The sequence below is a fragment of the Balearica regulorum genome, chromosome Z, assembly GCF_011004875.1.
Source record: "Balearica regulorum gibbericeps isolate bBalReg1 chromosome Z, bBalReg1.pri, whole genome shotgun sequence".
Classification (NCBI taxonomy): domain Eukaryota; kingdom Metazoa; phylum Chordata; class Aves; order Gruiformes; family Gruidae; genus Balearica; species Balearica regulorum.
In genome coordinates, this window is record NC_046220.1 from 86,347,550 (window position 1) to 86,366,679 (window position 19,130).

General features: G+C 47.4%; 1 protein-coding gene across 46 annotated transcripts in view; it reads right to left on the reverse strand.

Annotated features, from left to right (window-relative positions):
• Positions 1–19,130, reverse strand: part of TCF4 (transcription factor 4) — a 234,418-nt gene that overhangs the window by 103,437 nt on the left and 111,851 nt on the right. For all 46 annotated transcript variants that reach the window (XM_075740595.1, XM_075740627.1, XM_075740613.1 and 43 more), the window contains one exon: positions 15,072–15,136. In XM_075740595.1, the coding sequence (XP_075596710.1) occupies positions 15,072–15,136 (65 nt within the window). The remainder of the gene's footprint in view (positions 1–15,071; positions 15,137–19,130) is intronic.

The window sequence follows — 19,130 nt, forward strand, 5'->3', positions numbered from 1 at the left end:
GGTCGGCGCCGCGGGGGAAAAAACCCAGCGCGCTGAAGGAACGGCAAAGCCTGCACGCGTTCGATGAGAGCCTGAAGCACGAAACGCCGCGGTCGCGTCCCCGTCGGCACAGCGTGCGTCGGGACCGGCTGCCTCCCCGGCTGGCCGCGATGCATCCCCAGCCGCACCGGCAGGGGAACGCGAGGTTTCGGTGCCCGGAGCATTAAAATCACCCAGCGGCTTCTCCACCCGCTGCCCGTGCTCGACACCTTCACGTTTCTACATCTCTCTTCAGGATGGTCTCCTCAGCACCCGGCGCCTGCCCGTGCCTGCGCAGCCCGGATTCCCGCAGCCCCTTCCTGCACTCACCGGGAATACACCCGGGATTTCTTACTACGGGTAGAGACGTACCGCAAATACGGTAACCCAAGAATTCTCACGTGTGATGAAAAACAGTCAGCAACGCTTCGCCCTTACGGTACAATTTTCATCTGCTCGTACCATCTCTATCATACAAATTAAAGCTGATGTATCTAGCAACCTGCCCAAATTCAGGGAGGAGCAAATAGATACAGCGACGCTTTCCTGGTGGAAAGACGCAGAAGAGAGCTGATGGGGGGTAGAGCTCTGCAGGGACGGTACCACCGCTTCGGACTAATACTAGCGACAAAATTCGTCGCAAAATGTGGAATTAGTTTCTCTGAAAGAAATCAGGTTTTGAAAAATGAATCAAAGCCGCTACGCTGAATTACTCTACAGAAAAGAAATACCAGGTTGAACAGAAGCACGGAGGAGAACAAAGTTTCCGAGATACTGCTTTGTTCTTGATTTTACTTAACGTCCTACGGAAATACATACCACGTATCTCAGAGCAACTGAATTGATAAGCGACTGAAGCAGGAAAGAAAGCAAAGGGCCAGGAGAAGCTACGTGACAAAATTCAAATAGCTTCCGAGTAAGATTCTAGTAACTCAAAAACTAAATGATACTGGCACAGCATCCTTGCTCTCCTAGCCAGACGCTGCGGCGAGAGTCCACGAGGAAGAAGCCTCCTTCATCCTTGCTGGGCTACTTCAAAATACGCAGCCACAGGTGTTTTCCTATTGTACATTTGCGATTCCAAAAGCGTCTGTGCTGCTCTACACGTGTACCGTCACGTCAAACCTACCGTTCCGGTATCGGGATGCGCCGTGTGCCCGTAAAATATGACAAGCGGTAATTTCCATATGTGACTCCAGTATCTCGCGCCCGGGAATGAAGAAGGATAGAGCTGCTACAGCACTCTGCCGATGCTGCCAGAAGAGCAGAGTGGTGACTTGCACTAACTGCAAATGTAGTTTCTCACAAGTCTTCCAAAGCTGGGCTAGGAATCAATCATTTTGCAAAGCCTGTCCAAGACTGGTCATCATGGAATAAAACATCTAAAAATGATTGATTTAAACTGGAAATACACATTAAGAAGAAAATAGTAAGGATTCATGGAAAATTATCACTCTTCCGTGCCCGAGGTTTAAAGAAAGGGGACCGGTGAAGCAGGACGCGAGTTCTGAGCGGTGGTTCGGCCAGCCGTCGCCGAGCGGGCATTACAAGGCGGCAGAGGAGCTCTGTTCCCAACCAGACGTAAGCAGAGGGGGAGACACGGGCGATTCTTCTCGATGACACAAGATGGCCTCACGAAACCTTCGTCTGAGGTTCTTAAAATTATACTTTTTGGGGTCAAGAAGGCAAAGAGGATTTTCAAACCACGGAAACAACCTATTGCAGAGCTTCTCGTTCACAACAGATACATTAAAGTCTATGCCTAAGGAAGCTGCGGTGGCCCGTCACTCCTTCCGTGTCGTGAGGAAGACATGACAGCAAGGTGCCCTAAAGGAAAGGGCGTCTGCTTCCGAATTTTCTCCGTAGATGGCTAAAATATGCTGGGTAGCTAATTGCCGTTTATTTTTTTGGCATTCCATGAAATAATAAAAACGTAACTCTCTCCAAAAATTGGATTTGTCACCGCACCTTGTTATCCAATGTAAAGGTAACACTGTACATTATAGTGTACGTAACAAAAGAGACAGAGGAATACCCAAGTGAGTTATATTTCAGTGATACAGTTGGTTTTTATTAGGCTTTATATGCATTTTCCCCCAGACACTTTTGAAAGACAAGGATGTGGGAAACATCCATAATTCTACCTGTAGTACAGGCTATATCTTTACTATTAAAAAACCCGTTTTCTCCTGAGAGTCAACCAGGATCCATTTTCAAAGAAAGAAAATAGTTAAAAAAAAAAAAAAAAAAAGACAGACCTATAAACATGCAGACAGATGGCTATATTCTGTCATTAACTTCAAAACAAAATAAAAATATTAACTTCTCCATTGTTGCTAAACATACTGCAGCAGGACCTGAATGCCTGGCAGACATGCGCCTCATCTGCTGCAAAGGCATAAAGAAATACCTGGCTCCTGTGTTATTATTATTTATTATTTGTTAAGCACCAACAATGTGTTCAGCACTTTTCAAAGCCACAGGGGGAGGAAAAAAAAAAACCCGCTTTCAAAATCCTGCTCCCAAGGCTGAGAACCCAAGACAGAGCAGGATGGCGGCACGACAGAAGCCCGGGCTGCAACCGAAGCACCCCCCCCACGTTTTTGAGGTGTCAAAGGGCTCCAGCCCTGCGGGGGACACGGCCACCCCCGACACGCAGCCCTCGCCCTCTCACCGGGGCGATCCTAACGCCAGCCCCAGACTGCAGCAAAACAGTTACGGGGGGGGGGGAAAAAACAACCCCAAAACCCTAAGAAAGGGGAACAGCGCAACTCAAGCGAAAGAGGAAGCGAGAAAGACGCAGCACAAGGCATTGCTAAGTCGTTGGCGGATGGCCCCCCCCGCCTCCAGATGTGGAGTCCTAACTCGGGCACCGCTGCACCGAAAATGTGCGTTTCTGCTCCCGAGCGGAGGATTCGGGGGGATGATTCAGCCGACCCGGCCCCGGGAGTCGCTCGCCGCCCACGAAGAGCGGTGGGTGTCCGTGCCACCGCCGGCCGCCTCCACCCCGGCGACCTCTCACCGTCCCTCTGCCCCGCGTCCCTGGGAAGAGCTACGCAGCGCCCGGGGGGGCTCGGCAGATAATCGGGGAAGCACCTACATCCCGATAGAAGGCGCGGCACTGCGTTGCCCTGCAGAAGTATTTTAATGCTGAATTCGAACAAGCTGGACAAGCGTCTTCAGATGGGCAAAGGCAAAAAATTTGAAAAGAAGTAGGGGATGCTCCATGACAACTCTAGAGCCGTTCGATGTTCCTTGTGTGTTTGAGGTATCAGAAGGTTTTCTTTTTTTAGGCAGGCTGATAGCAGAACTTAGTCATTGTTTTTAATTATTCCATACATAAATAGCTGGTAGGATTCATATCCTCGTACATTCCCTGAAATCTCTACTTGTCAAAAGTAATTGCTCCTTTTTCAAGCCAAGAAGCAAAGGAATAAATCGCACGACGATAAAAGCACGGCTAAAACGTCTTCTTCCAAAGAAAAATTACCGCTAAGGTCAGTGCCGATGCCGGGCTGGACTGATGGCTAAGGCTGGCATCGACACCGAGGCAGTAAGGCTGCGATACTCAAACACAGTCTTTCAAGTGGGATGGAAACATATTCCTTTTTTTTCCTCCAGCTATTAACAAGAAGGAAGTTAAAGAGAAAACTCAGGTGGCGAGAGTTTACCGGAATGTGAAAGCTCTTACAAATATACAGATCGTGGGCTTGTGTTTATCCGGACCTTCCCAGAGAGCGCGCGGGAAAACAGGTGAAGAAATTCCACGGGCAATGCAGCAAGAACGCCCTGCTGTCTAAATGTACGGCACTTGTGTCTTAAAACGCTGCCTTCTCAGTGTATCCACGTGCTGAACTGTTTGCTTCTGTATTTGAATGACCTCAAATATAATTATCAGCCCGTGCAAAGCGAAAACGCTAGATTTTGAGGCTCAGAGAGGTACGGACAACTTACAGATTGCTTACATTGCAACTAGAAATACCGGGAAGAAGTTTGCAAAATGAGCGAAATTTTCACTTGTAGAAAGGAACTAACAGCTGCCTTAGAAAGTCTAGATCCTGACTAAATTTCACGTGCAGCGTGTGCGTTGGAAATAGCGATTATTTCAATAATTAGCGTTCTGTATCTATCTGTGCTCGTGAAGGACCTTGTTTCTCCATCTCGAGCCGCTCTGTGTGTGAAGTTCCTGTCTGCAGTCGCATGGTAATTAAGGGTGATTAAAGATGCTATTCATTCCCCTGCAAAGCAGCAGGTAACCACATGTCAGGAGGGGGTGGTGGGAGAACGGAGTAACTTCTGGGCAGTAAAAAGGCTATTGGAAATGGTCTGTTGGAAATGAGCAATGCGACAGCGCGCAGCACGCGCTACGGAAGCGGCGGCTAGGGGAGAGCGTTGCCTTCAGACACACGATAGACACCTGAAGAAAATAATAGTGAAAATAACCTATTTCTGTGTGTCGAGGGTGATGCCGAGACCCCAGATGGCCTCGACAGGACTGAGAGAAGCTGTGTCAGACACAGGCAGCAAAGCACCCCGCCACCCACGGCCCGACCCAACGGCACCCAACCAACCCAGCAGGTAATGGCCAAGAGGGGTCAGAACGGGCGAGAAGCTCCGGGAGGCAGATGCCTCCTGTGAAAGGGCAACACTACCGCTGAAACGGTGGGAGAAACCAAGGGAGGAACAGAAGAAGCCTCTCAGGAGACAACGGCTCCCTTCTGTCTTGAGAGGTGCCAGAAATTAGGTCGATACTATGCCGAAGCTTCCCCCAGAACTCCATTTCTTATAGCTGTCGTATGTCTCTCGCAATGCTTTGTAATATCTAAACGTACGAGTACGTGCTGTGTACGTGCGTTGTGTACACGTGCATACACACTGCATGCACGTCAGCTCCTCCGCCTCTCTCCGTGTTTGCATAAAATCGCCAGGGAAAGCTGGAGGTTTACTGACCCCTCTGGAAGTCAGTGACCCAAACCATTTGATGACTGAGGCAACAGGAACAGCCCGGAGCACGGAAATTCCACTTAAACACAAGAAAACACTTTTTTACTGTGAGGGTGGTCAAACACTGGAAGAGACTGCCTGGAGAGGTTGTGGAGTCTCCATCCTTGGAGATACTCAAAACCCATCTGGATGTGGTCAAGGGCAGCCTGCTTCAGCTGCTCCTGCTTGAGCAGGGCAGTGGCTTGAGGTGACCTCCAGAGGTGCCACCCTCAATGATCCTGTGAGTAAAGCTCTAAAGCTACTGTGTCTTTAGTGAGACTATCATAGAGTCCCAGACTGGTTTGGGTTGGAAGGACCTTAAAGCCCATCTAGATCCAACACCCTCGGCATGGGCAGGGACCCCCTCCACTAGCCCAGGTTGCCCAAAGCCCCATCCAGCCTGGCCTTGAACACTGCCAGGGAGCCAGGGGCAGCCACAGCTTCTCTGGGCAAATACTACATCCTTGTCCTCACAATCATCATGGTGATAAGAATTTCTGATAGTCCAAAAAGTGATCTTTTTCTTCAGAACTTGCTTGAACTGTCACTATCTTGCAGCTGAGCTGGATTACCTAACGGGCCTAGAAGGCTCGTTACGCGAGGGATTCAAAAAGAGCACGGCTTATTAATGGAGCCAGGGAAAGGAACGGGTAGATCACCACCAAGGCGTGAACACACGGCTACGTAGGAGACTGTCATCTTCAGAGAAAGCGATGAACGGCTGACCAGTGCCACTGTTTGCATCAAGTATGCAATGAAAAGGTTTCAGCTATTATTCCACCGGACCAATTTTTTGCTTTGTAGGGTTTATGCATTTCCATTAGCAAAACCTGCCAAACTGTACCTTACATGCCAAGGAGAGCATCCCCAGCTATCACCCTACTACGCCGCGGCACTCAATAGTCAATTCGGAGTCCTGAAAATTGCCAGGATTAGTCAAAGCGCAGCCTGCCTTTTTGCTGGAGGTCTTCCATCGAACGCTGACCAGACCTGAACCAGTAACGTGCCGCGGTACAACTGCAGGCAAGCATCGTTCCCCCTTTTATCGCATTCACGATAGCACAGAAAGTCAGAGTGCAGCGACTGCAAAGGCAAACCAAGCTCCTATTAGCACTCAACCACAACATAAACCTATTATTGCACATTACAAATCGCAGTGTTATTCTGTTGCCAGGTTATAAGCTCCAGAAAGGTGCCCTTGGAATGCTCACTTCCAACAAAATAGCCCTCAGCTTAACATTTGATCCAAAGGGCTAAGAGAAAAGCGCTCTTTTTACCACTAAATTGCAGTGTTGGGTTTTAGCATTTCTTCAATTATGATATGGACAATGAAACCGTGTCTTTCTGGATGCATGAGGAATTCTGCTAAATGAGCCATTCAGACATCTGAACTTAAGTCTGTTCCTTTAATACATTTGATTAACATGGAAATTTTATCTCTTATGTCATTATTTTAGTGCTGTAACATCAAAAACATTAGTCCACAATGTGCCCACGATCACAGGAGGATAGTTTATGGGCGCTAGAACTAATTTCTGGAGCAGGAGCAACGTTCCACCTCCCAAAGCGAGATGCTCGAGCAGAAACGCCAACGGAGGTGAATCCTCTCCAATTATAAATTACCACAGGAGTCACCGGGCGAAATTCTGCTTCCCAGCCCCACTGAACTCAATGGGACTTCTGCCACGGACCTCGTGGTGGCCAGAATTTTACCCGTTCCCATTGATCGTTTGTCCTCGGGGCAGGAACGTGTACTGACGGAGTCAGGGAAAGCCAGATTCCGAGTTCGCCTACTCCAACTCCTTACCCCACACGCAAGATTACACCTACACGAGAGCTTACCATGGCTGTAAGTGCTGAGGAGGAATTTTGGACTCTAGGGGCAAGGAGCTCTTTCTCTTTGCATTCGCTTGAGCCAAAGGCTATACGCACGATACCGCGTAATTCTATTTTGTACCGTGGTTCCTACTGAGCACATCACATCCACACACGGCCGTGGCTGGAAAGTTTATATTGCCCAGAAATCAGAGCGTTCAAATACTTAAAAGCAAATAAACAAAGCGCTGGAGCTTTTGTTAAGGGCGCTGACACCGCACGTCTCATCACAAAAAATTATTGGCAATAGCCTTCGTAGGAACCTAAATTCCTCAGTACATTAGGTATCTTTTATCACTTTAGTACAGCTTTTGTGTGTTTTTTATAGGGAGGGAGAACGGAGGAGAAATTATTATAGCTAAAGGAATCTTGCCATCAAAATGTGAGGAAACCTAGTTATTTGACTAAGCAAAAAAATACTAAGTCATTTGTAACAGAAGAATAAAATGAACTCGCTGTGTCTCCAGAGGTCTGCAATATGATCTTCAGAAAAGGTAGCTTGCCAATTTAATTGAGGTAGGAGTTATTTAATTTTTTTATATACAGGTATAGTTTTCAATAAAACTACATATGCCTATAACACTGCAATGGCAGATGTGTCTCGATTATTAGAGGTGGGCTCTAGGGAATATATACAATGGATCTTGAAATCCGTAAGCAGCTGTTTGGAAGGGAGGGGTGGAACATTGCAACACACACACATGTTCCTTAAGTGCAGTAATGTTTTGTTATTTTACTGCAGGTGTATTACAGAGATGAAATTTAATAACTTATTGTATACGATACCAATAAAACGGAAAGATTCTTTGCCCTGACGTTCATGAACAAAGTACAAATTAGAAGCAGGTCGGAGCGCAGCAGACACCCCCCACCTCGGTTCACACCTTCCCTGGCTGCAGTCACCATACCGTCTTTTCTAGTCTTTACTACGAAAAGGTGGGCAGGCCATTAAAAAAAAAAAAAAAAAGCAAACCCCCAAAGTGCTCTGCAAGATGTCGAAGAACGTGTTGTTGATCAAATTCAAGAAAACCAAGAGCATTTAAATGCACAGGGCCGCACTCGTGCGTTCATCGGCGAGGTCTCCGAGACGCGGGAAGCCCCCGTGCGATGCCACCAGAGTTATTTTTGTCATAGTTATTCTTTAGCGGCTTAAATCAGAAGCCTGATTTCAGAATATGCATTAGTCTCAATCTCATGCTGCATGAAGCACTGAAGAAGGACCTTTTAAAAGTACGTATCAGATAAAAAGATAATCCCTCCCGCTTTTTTATTCCCTCCCCCCCCTTCTGTCTTTGCTGGACTCCTCTCCATATAATTAGAGATGTTGCAACAATTCAATAATTCACAGCAGAAAAAGGAAGTCCCAGCACTTCGGGAAGAAAAAAGAAAATGGGCAACAGCTATTTCTGTCCGTTCATGAGAACAGCAGCATTGTGCAAGGACGTACAGCCTTACCGGACACACGGACAGCCCGGCACGGGCAGCTGGGCCCACTTAATCCACACGCACTTGCTGCAGAAGCCACTGATGTCTTGTCTCTCCTTCTCCTTTTCTTTTTCCTTTTCCTTTTCTTTTTCCTTTTCCTTCCCTTTCCTCTCATTTTAAAGTTTTCCAGCAATATTTCTGTTACTTCTACGCAAACTCTCTGTCATACCCTCCCCTCCACAACATTCCAGAACTAAAATCCAAGGCTTTCCCTGCCTTCCTCCACGGGCAACGGTCAGACCGCCGTTGTAGGCGGAGGACGGAAAGGGATGGGACAGGAGGGAAGCGGGGAGCGCGTCGGCCACGCAGCCACCTGCCCCAGAAGAAAAAAGCCAAGGACTTCTCTCCTCGGAGCAAATGATGACCCAGAGAGGATGTACCTGATAAAACCTCCTGAGAAAGCACCTCGGCTGTCCACAGCTGCCCCTTCGTGGGGGCTCCTCTCGCCCATCACGGAGGGGCAGGGGCGTAAGAAATGATGGAGGCAAAGGAGAGAACGTCCACGGCCACGCAGGGAGAGGGACGTCAGGAAAGAGCGTGCAGTGTCTGCGCCCAACAAATATCTGGAGTCAGATCCGATGGGAGAGGATACGGGAAAAGCATTAGGAGCTACAAGAAGGTTGAAGTCTGGTTGGGTCTGCGTCGACTTTTAAATGAGTTTCGAGACATTTCAGCCAGAACTGGCATATTGCCTTGCCTGCGGTGCCCTGGAGCGCGCGGCGCTCAGATATCTGCACCGCTGATCCCAGGGGGACGGGGTGGAGGTTTCGGGGTGAGAAGGGAGCACAGGAGAGCAAGGAGGGAGAGGGGAGGTGGAGAAAAAGCACTGAAAGGAAGACAGAGAAGAGGGAAGTGAAACGAGATCCGCTGCGTTACGGCGCAGAGATGCTCTCTGCAGAAACGCTGTCCTGCCGGTCGCGTCCCCCTGCCCTCTCGGGATCTCGGAGCCTACTCCTTTCCCATCTGGATTCCTTGAATAAATCACTTCCGATACGGTCCCTCAGGAAACCCTGGAAAGCCACGGAGCTGCTGCAGGTTTGGGCTTAGGGCATTGTAAATGCACGGAGGAGCCATTTTGCTGCAGCCTCTAACGCTGCTTGTTTGAGCCGAAGCTGCAGTGAACCCCAAGTTAAACATCACGCCTATGTCATTCTGGCTCTTCTCTTCACCGTGGTATCTCGAATTAAGGTGAAGGCTAATAGATATCATCTCAATCTGGATAAAGTTTGTTATATTTTGGTAGCGGTTGTGTTTTATTTCAAAAAACAAGGCTGGGGGGGGGGGAAGAAAACAGCTGGCTGAGCTCGCGCAACTCCACTAGCTTTTACCTTAACACTTCATTCCAGCTTTTAACAGTGGGAGGGTTCCAACTGGCCTCCGAGAGTATTTCTTGAACATCAAGTAAATCAGTACATCCAAAACCAACACTTAGACTCACTTACTAAAAGACTTAGTAGTAAAAACAAGTCATCTTAGGATTTGGGGATTTTGCTTTAAGTTAAAACACCTTAAAAGCTAAGTATCTGTTACTAAGCATTTGCCAAAAAGGCATAATCCAAATTTTCAAAGGACCGTCTAATTTATTCCCACATACAATCTCGTGCGTTGCCTTGGAAATCTATGGTGTGTGTTTTCTGGTCATCAAGCTCATTTTACAGTTCTCTTTATTCATTGCTTTTTTGAATTAACTATTGCTCAGAAGAGCGCAATAGCTCTGGATAACTCAAAGTCGGTCTCATCGACTATTAACCGATTAGCGGAGCCAGACTACTGTAAGCAGCACACGTTACTATCGGTCTAACAATAGCACTTTGTGTATCCCGATCCTCTTGCACTAAGGAATATCAGTGTTTTACGAACACCGTGGAATTAAGGCAGCCCCTCATTTTTAGCTGCCGTTGGGAAACCGAAGCACGGTGACTTACACAAGCTCCAGCTCACGATTCCCTGCTCCCACCGCGATGTTCACGCACGCCCCGGCGCCGGCCCCTGCTTTGCAACCGCCGGTTCTACCTACCAACTCATTTCTTCTGGCTCCTTCTGCCTTTACCTCTTTACAGCGCCGACTTACACGGAGCTCTTGGAATGAAGAAGCAGATACACTGCTCTTCATCACCACGTGCAGACCCTTACTTACAAGCTGAGTACCCGACCAATAACACAGACTAATACAGGAAACCAGAATAAAGTTAGAGAAATCAAGTAGGTATGCTTTTTTTTTTAAAATACTACTGCCTTGTTAATCTCCCCAAAAGCAGCACAATATAAAATAAAATTGATCTTTGGGGATATGGTAAGTAGCGCAGAATTAAGACACATGCAAAATCCTGACTTCACTGAATGAAATGAGATTTTTGTCATTAACTTCAATGAAGCCAGTGCTTCAAAAGTGTCTTGACAACAACTTGGGTACATGTTTCTTAGATGACTTCTCTCTAATGGAATTAAATAGTTCCCAAGATGAGCTTTCTTCCATTCCCACTGTAATCAGTGTTGTATTTGCTATGGCTTTCAGTGAGAGCCCAATTGGGCCCTAGGCTCGGAAATAAAAATCATCTTGAAGTAAATGGGTTGCTGTGTATCTGACCTCTTCTCTCATTGGCGTGAACACAGCGCGGGGATGAAACCTCAGATCATCGCCGCTGTTTGTGCGAAGAGAGGTTGTTGGTTTTTTTCCTACCAGAAGATTAATAGGTAGCAAGTTCAATATCGTTAGGTATTTAGTTTTCCTTAATTGTTCCAGGAACTCATCTACAGAGAGCAATGCATCACATCTGGAGGTAGCAATTTACCTTTCAGAAATCAACAAAATCTGCACACTCCTCCTGGGTTTAGGAAAAAGGAGCTCGCAGAGCTACTGCCGCTACTCCGGTCCCTCGGATAACCCAAGGCTTCAGGGGATTCTCAACAATCCGCAGAATCACCGCCAATACTTCCTTTGGAATTCACCAAGTTTTCTTCAATATCTTCCGTCTAAATCAGCTAATCTTTCTCAATACGTGTGAAAGCACATCCCAGAAAACTTGCAATAGGCTTGTAGCTTTTAATTTTCTTTTAAGCCTGAAGGTTCATACTTGTTAATAATTTGGTGGATCCTGATAGTTCTGCAGCCCGGAGAACAGGTAACAGATGGTCCAGCCTCGGCATTAAGCATTATTCCTTCTGTACCTTTCAGGAATTCAAGAGATTCTTATTTTAGAAATATTTTTTCTCCTTCCTGTCTGGGCGCTGGTCATCTGCTTCATCCATGTTTCCATTACACTTCAAGAAAGTGGATGCACGCGGCAGAAAGACAGACCCTATTCCATGGATCGGAACTGTTCTTGTTCGCACATTTTTGGGTGATATTTTCCTAATGTTCCTCAAATTTTCATGAATGAAACGACAGAAAAGGAGGGTGGGTAGGTAAGGCTTTCTCCAGGAGTTCTTCGCTGACCCTACACAACGACAGAGCACTGTCACGCAGATACAACCAAGGATCCATCCAGAGAGCTGGCCGTGTCTGTACCAACTGAATTCTGAGGAAACTCCACAACTGGTCCACCGAAGTGTAAAAAATAATTATGCAATGCTCTCTTTCAGGGAAAAAAAAAGCATTAACTCTCATACTACAACCACAGCCAGTGGCTTGTTTACTGGAATAAATGTTGGGGTGTTTCTGGTACCTTGACCGACGGTATTCCCCGGCACAGAGGCCAGGCGGCAGCGCCGCGATGCTCAGCATCCCCCCGGTCTGCACCGCTCGTCGGGGCTGATCCTCTTTTTCACGCAATACGAAGGAGCTCGCCGAAAGGCTGGAGCTCGCTGGCACTTTCAGGTTTGTCCTCTCCTGCGTTCTGGACCAGAAGAGAAGCCTGGCGAGCAGGAACGGCGCGTGGACTTCTACTGCAGGCGGTTGGTGCTGCATGAAAAGACGAGGCGGCAACCGTGCCGCCTGTTTCTGCAGGCAACCGTCCTCGTTACGGCAATTACCCGGCGGTTCCCCACGAGGGGTTGCAGCTGCCTGCTGATCCGTCCCTCGGCCGAGAGAGGCCAAGCCAGGTGGTGGCACGGCGCGAGGGGGGCTGGGTGGGGGTCCGCAGCTCCCGCCGGCCGTCCCCACGGGACCCCGACCCCTCCGTGCTCCCAGCACCCCGGGTGCGGTGATGCTTAACATCACACCAAGCAATTTCCGTATCATTTGCCACTGGGGGTTATCCGGAACCTGGTCACTCTCTGCCACCACCTCACTTTGGCTGGGACATAAAGCTGAAGAAGAAGAAATTATCTGTTTATGGCAAACTGCCTTCTCGAGCCTACAGCTGCACCTCTGCCCTTAGCTTCTAAGATTAACTTTTTACTCCCTAACTACAGAAAATACACATCCGTGCCCTGCAGATACTCACGGGTGCACACAGAGAGGCTACGGCACAAGTCGCATCAGGACTCCACGCACAAGGCATGTATAGACCACAGAACTTACTCCGGTGTAATGCCATTTGGAACTCAGAAACAATTTCTAACCTACTTGCAGGATCACGAGATTGTTCAAACCCAGTAAAACTGAAAGAACAGCTAAAAGCAAATTGCAGCAAAGGTATGTTTTCAGACAAAACTGTAACCGCAGCAGACCCGAGAGCAGCAGAGCGGGATCTCCAGGAGGAGACGGGTCTCACCCTTGGACGGCTGCTACTACACGCTGGGGCCAATATCCCCAACGCCGTGCAAGCGCTGGGGACAGAAACACATCCTGCCACCGCCTAACAACAGAAACCAAAAGCATACAAGGATCTGAAAGCAAAGAGGACTAGCTAGAAACGGCTCCTAACGTTCATTAAGAGTTACTGCAGTTGCTCTGGGTCAGGTGAGGGTTGGGTCACACGTGTGATCTTCTGCACTTACCTGTCCTGGTTATCGCAAGTGAAACCAGTACGTCACTTATCGACTCGCTGAAGAGTGAGGTATGTATGTTCAGGGCATCGCTACCTTTAACCTTCACCACTGAGCAGCTCTGTACCCTTTCACTTCGTTCCGCGTAGAATTAAACACGTACAATTGTGCTGTAAGCAAGGCAAAGCAGCTTTCTCTTGTCGCCTCTCCCCGTCCAAGCTCAGCATGTGAAACTTTGCCCAGGAAACACCCCCAAAACTCAAACAACGTGGACGACGACTGGCAAGCGCAGGGGCCTCTCCGGCAGCAGAGGAAACGCCGCCGGCCCTCCGGGCTCACGCCGGCCCCGGCAGCGGAGCAGACAAAGCGGAGCAGCTCCGCATCGGCCAGCGGAAGAGGCCCCATCGCCGCCGGCGCAGGGAAGCTGCCGCCAGCTCCCCGGGGCTGCCCAGACCCTGCCTCCACCTCTGGAACCAGACCCGCAGGCAGGGACCCAGGCAGGAACCCACAGCTTTGCAGCGGGGCTCACGGGCCGGCTGCACCCCTCCGGGCGCGGGAACCCCTCCGGGCGCGGGATGCGCCCCGGCACACGCGGGGCTGCGGAGGGAAGGGGCACGCCGCGACCCCCGGCCGAGAGCACGGCCCCGGCCTCCAGACACTACTGATGGCAAACACGTGCGTGCTGCAAACAGAAATTTCTGCTTAATTGCTCAAACGGTTTCATTTTTCTCCACTAAATGTTTAAAAGCACCCGAGCAACAGAAGAATAGACTGTTTCCCCACATTATTAAAGAACATGGACAGAGGAAAGGAAAGCAGGGATCAAGTATTTCCCTTTCCTATAGGGAAATAATATGCATTTTGGCTGATTTTTTGTTGTTTTTTTTTTTCTTTTTTGTTTTCTGGCAGATTTGAACAGTATAAAGCTTTGAATATTAAGAAGGCTATTAAATTCTTTCAATAGTTTTCCAGAGTGTGAAGCTACTGCACTTAGCGAAAGGAAAGGAAGCCTAGCACTCTTCAAGAACAAAATGAATTTAAACGCGCGATTAATATTGCTACTGAAATTAAAAAGAAAGCGTCTTTTAAAAAAATCAATTGTCTTGAAACAAAGCACAGACTTTTGGCTATTGATAGTATTTTTAGACTCAGACTTTCTCTGGAGACTTAAAAGTATGCAAATGCAAAGTGCAGAGAGGCACACACACACATGCTATACCTTTGTATTACATTGGCATTTTATTATTTAATTAAACTACTCTTATTTTTCTAGCTCACGCATGCTTCCCTTGAGACGGCTTTGCTGTTAGCCTGCTGGCCTTGACTTCCAGCCAAAAACAATTCAGAAACAAAAAGGGACAACAAATCATATTTTCACAGACATTTTTATCCCTCAATACAACCTTGTTTTCACACAACATCATACAGATTCTATGAAAACTATAATTTATTGCAGTAGCCATCCAAAGCTAGGGGCTGACACGAGCTCTGCGGTGTGTTTCCACTCCTGTCATTCCTGACGTCGTGCCGGTGGGAAGGACCCGCCGTGCCGAACGGGGCGGCATTGTTGCAAGGGACAATGGTCCGTAGGTCACGGCAGCTCGGACCAGGGCGGCCTTAGGTCAACCCACTGCTCTCCAGTAACTCTGCCCTGGCTGGAAAAGCTCGGGCAGGAGCTTTAAAACCTACGTTTGGCAATAAAGGCCATTTCTGAGAAACGCGCCTCTGCAGCCATCGCCGCTGATGATGGAGCCTGTCCCTCAGATGGGCAACTTTAAGGAGCAAACTGCATTTATCAGAGTATTTATCACAACCCCTCTGCTGAGCAGACGTTCACTTACCTGGTGGCAACCCTGTAAATTCGAGTCTCTTCCGTACGATGAGTATGAACCCCTTTCTGTTTTACCTGTTGACAAAAAAAAAAGAGAAATAGGTGTATAAAAGATAGGAACGGGTATCAACAGCTTCTCCAAGCGCTTTGTATGATGTTCGCCACATATTCCTAGTGCTGTTTACATATGTAAAATAGGCACTGCCGACTTCGTAATGCATGTAGGCAACAGAACGGGATTAACGCTTTTTCGTGCTGAGGCTGGCGATGTGAAATAAACTTCCGAATCTCGGCTGCGCTGCTCTGCACGTTTCCCGGAACCGGGATTTAAGGGAAGGTGCGAGCAGACGTCCTGCGCGGCTCCCCTCTGGCTCGGGGGCCGAGCACCCAGGCACCCTGCCTGTCCCACCACCGCGCCACGGGCACAGCAGGTCCCTCACCGGCTCTCCGGATGGCCAGCTTCGCCCAGGAGCTGCCGGGGATGCGGCTCCCCGCTCTCTTTCCCAGGAGCAAATTCCCCCGTGACCAAGGTGATGATGGAATTCACACCTGGGAAGAGATGCTGATCGGGAATTCGCCATTTCCTACTGACGCTGGGACTTGAACGGCAGCCCAATGACTGCTGAGACTCTCCGCCAGCCCTAAATCCCCCTTTCTTTTCCCCCTTCTTTTTTCCCTGGAAGCCTGTAACACTCGGCTCCAACAGCCTGACTCGCTGTACCGGTTACGGTTATGCCATATTTACAAAGGCAAAGAAAGGTTCTTTCAGGTTTGAATGGCCAGACTCGAGCGAAATCAAGAAGGGAAGAGGTGGTTTCTGCAAAGCATTAAGTCATGGCTGAGCAGCACCGCACCACGTGCTCCGGAGACAAAGAGCAGTCAAGAGGGCTGATACAAAACATATTGACACTAAAAGACCACCCTTATGGTGAGGATAATCACGGGGGGGGGGGGAGGTATTATCTAACACAACATCCAAGAACACAGTAAAAATCACTCATAAAATTAAAGTTTTTATTATAGGCTGGGGCATAAAACCCACAACAGACAGTACCAGTTACCAGGGACCAGATGCTCCGTTTATCTCCGCGACTCCCAGCAATGCCGGGGCCACCTCCGTGCCCAGAAACCGGGTTCGGGCGGCCGCGTGCCCCCCGCGTGCGAGAGACGCGCTGCAGCCCTCCCCCAAACCCTGCGCCGCCGAGGTAAAGCCGCTGTGCCCATACGCCTGGCCGAGGCGTTAGAAAACCCCGTCCTTTAACTGCATTTGGAAACGCGGGGTCACGACGACGACTACAGCCACCGACCTCGCGAATTTTAGGGGCCCGAGCGAGGCAGGCGGCGGACGGGGGTCCCTAGCTGGCACGTCCCCTCCTGTTTCCCCAGGGGATCCAAATTTCTTAACCCACGGTGAGGCGGATCATTAGACAAAGGATGACGGAGTTAAGTCTCGTCATTCCCAAACCTGACTCCACGAGCCTCTCCTTTAACATACGGCTGCTAGGTTTGATCGCCCTTTAGAGGTATTATTGATAAAGTTTGACTATTTCGAGTGGTTTGGAGTAAAAAAATCATCTTTCTCCTCCCTCGCGGTAATTTAAGACTCCAGAGCTTGCTTTTCTTTCTCGATTGGTTTTGGTTTTGTTCTTTCCTACATAAAGTAGTTACTTATACACGGGAACCTCCAAAATTTATTTGCAATTCATAGGACATTTGCACATGTAATAACTTTTGAAAGCACTCGTATCTGGTTATACAAAAATGATGGATCACCCACTCCATAGCCCCCCTCAGGTTCGGAGTACTGGAAGCCTTTGCAGAAATAATTCAAGATTGAAATGACAATGAAATTTTAATCGTGAAATCTCCGAGTCCAATGCCGAGAACTGAAAACAAAATGTCTTGCTGGCATGCCTGGAGTTACGTGTGCTACTTCCCATCACCCCAAGAGGGCCAGAAAGTCGATGCAAATAAGCGGTGAGGATGGGGGGGGGGGGGTGGGAAAAAAAAAAAATCCCAAACAGAAAAATAGGGTCGAGGGGAAGGGAGTAGAAGCAGCGACACAAGGTACTTTGAACACGCTTCTCGCTGCTGCCTGGGTATCCGTAATCTTCTTTTCTATCGTATCAGACACAGGCAGCCTCATCTTAATTTCAGTTGTTAAAAAATATTTATCCAGATACAAAAATAAACCCACTGCAAATTACAAGTTGTCAGGGTTAAAATCTACTTCTATTTGTGTGGGGGAGGATAAGAGAACAGCATAGACATGAATCATTCTCAGTAATTTGAGTGTTTCCATGACATCAATGGGCACTCGTCCAGGACTCTGTCGAAGTCTGTGAGGTACCAAAGCGGCACAGCAGCCAGCAGGAGATTGACTTCTTTTTTTTTTTTTATTTTTTTTTTCTTTTTTTCTTTTTTTTTTTTTTTTTAGGATTATGTTCCTTGTAAAGATTTCATCTATAGCATCCACTTTTACCACCAAACAGATAGCTTTGGAGATCATGAGTGAACACATTTCATTCTGATAGTGTAAGCCTTTAACTTTATTACATTTTTGTTGTTGTTGTTGTTGTTGTTCCCACATACAGCTAGAAATCTGCCTCCTCGATTAAGAGCAAATAACCGAAATTTAGGAAAAAGTCAAGAAACCGTTAAAAAGCTATACATACGTAGATTTTCATGATCAACTGTAATTATGAAATTATCATACTTTTTGTAACGACACTTCATTTTGTGTGTGGGGGGAAATATCTTTTGTATAAACTGTCCGTTTAAAATTAGCTACAGTCTTGATGTTGATTTTCTGCTTAAAATTCACTGGCACATTTGTTTCAGATAATAAAATTTGCAAGAGTGCTGATAATATGCAAGAGTAGGCTCTTTAAGCAACTATTTGTGCTCACAAATACAAAAGCTTCTCCTGAATTTCTACGTTTACTGTACATTATGCATCATTTGAACACCCCAGCCTGTACTGTGCGTTTTCCGAGGTTTGCAAGAGCTACAGATTCTCTCTCCTTTTTTTCCTTCTTTTTTTAAAAAAAAAAAAAAAAAAAAAAAAAATGTTTTAAAAAAGAGAGAGCGTCTACAGCGATGTAGACACCCGACGCATTCACTGCGGAATTTTCGAGACAACCCTCTAGTACTAGAATGCGGCAGCCGCTGCGGATATTTTTTGGCACAAAGACAATGGTGGCAGTGCCAAGCCCCATGGCTAAAACTACTCAAAAGAGGCATAAGGGTAGCATTAATCGTTCAAGTCTTTTACTGCATGGAGTACTGTTGTCCATATTTTAAAACCTAAAAGTACCCGTTAGTAATATTTGTGGTAAGCCGGGGGGGGGAAAAAAAAAAAAAAAAAAGAGGGGGGGAAAAAAAAAAAGGAAGCCTGAAATAGAGACGAATAACAAATCTTGTCAGACATCTGATTAATTTTTTCTACCTAGAGGACCAAATGCTAAAATGTGCCATTTGTTCCCAGCACCCCGAACACGCAACACGATCTATACCCTTCCGTGGCTTTACGATCTGACAATTGAAACAAAGCTCCATGGAAGACGTTGACCTACAAAGGCTGGTGAATAACTTTCAAGTACGCACTTGTTCTTTAGGTAAGGCAGAAAAAGCATCGCCATTATTATGGGAGGCAATAACAGCGTGTGTGCAAATATCTATATATATATATTTTCAATTAATTGACACAATGCATGCCAATCAAAGGAGAGACAAAGAACGAACTACATGCAGCCCCTGTTTTCTGACAAACACTGAATCTCAAGGCTCTGCTCTCTAAATACCTCCAGAAAAAAATACTGCTTATCTTCACTAAACTAAACCGATTGCTTCACAAATAATTTGTTTGCATTTTTGTTTCACTGCAGAATATAAAAGCAGCATAGGATTGCCAATCGATCAATAAAGAAGCCACTTGCCTTTTCATGGTGTACTTTGAAAAATTAATCAAATTAAGTAGAAAATTTAAGCAACTTCCAAAGCACAAATGCAAGTCATCTGATTCCCCACTCGCTTCTCCCTGCCCTGGGAGACAGGGCACCTTGGCTTT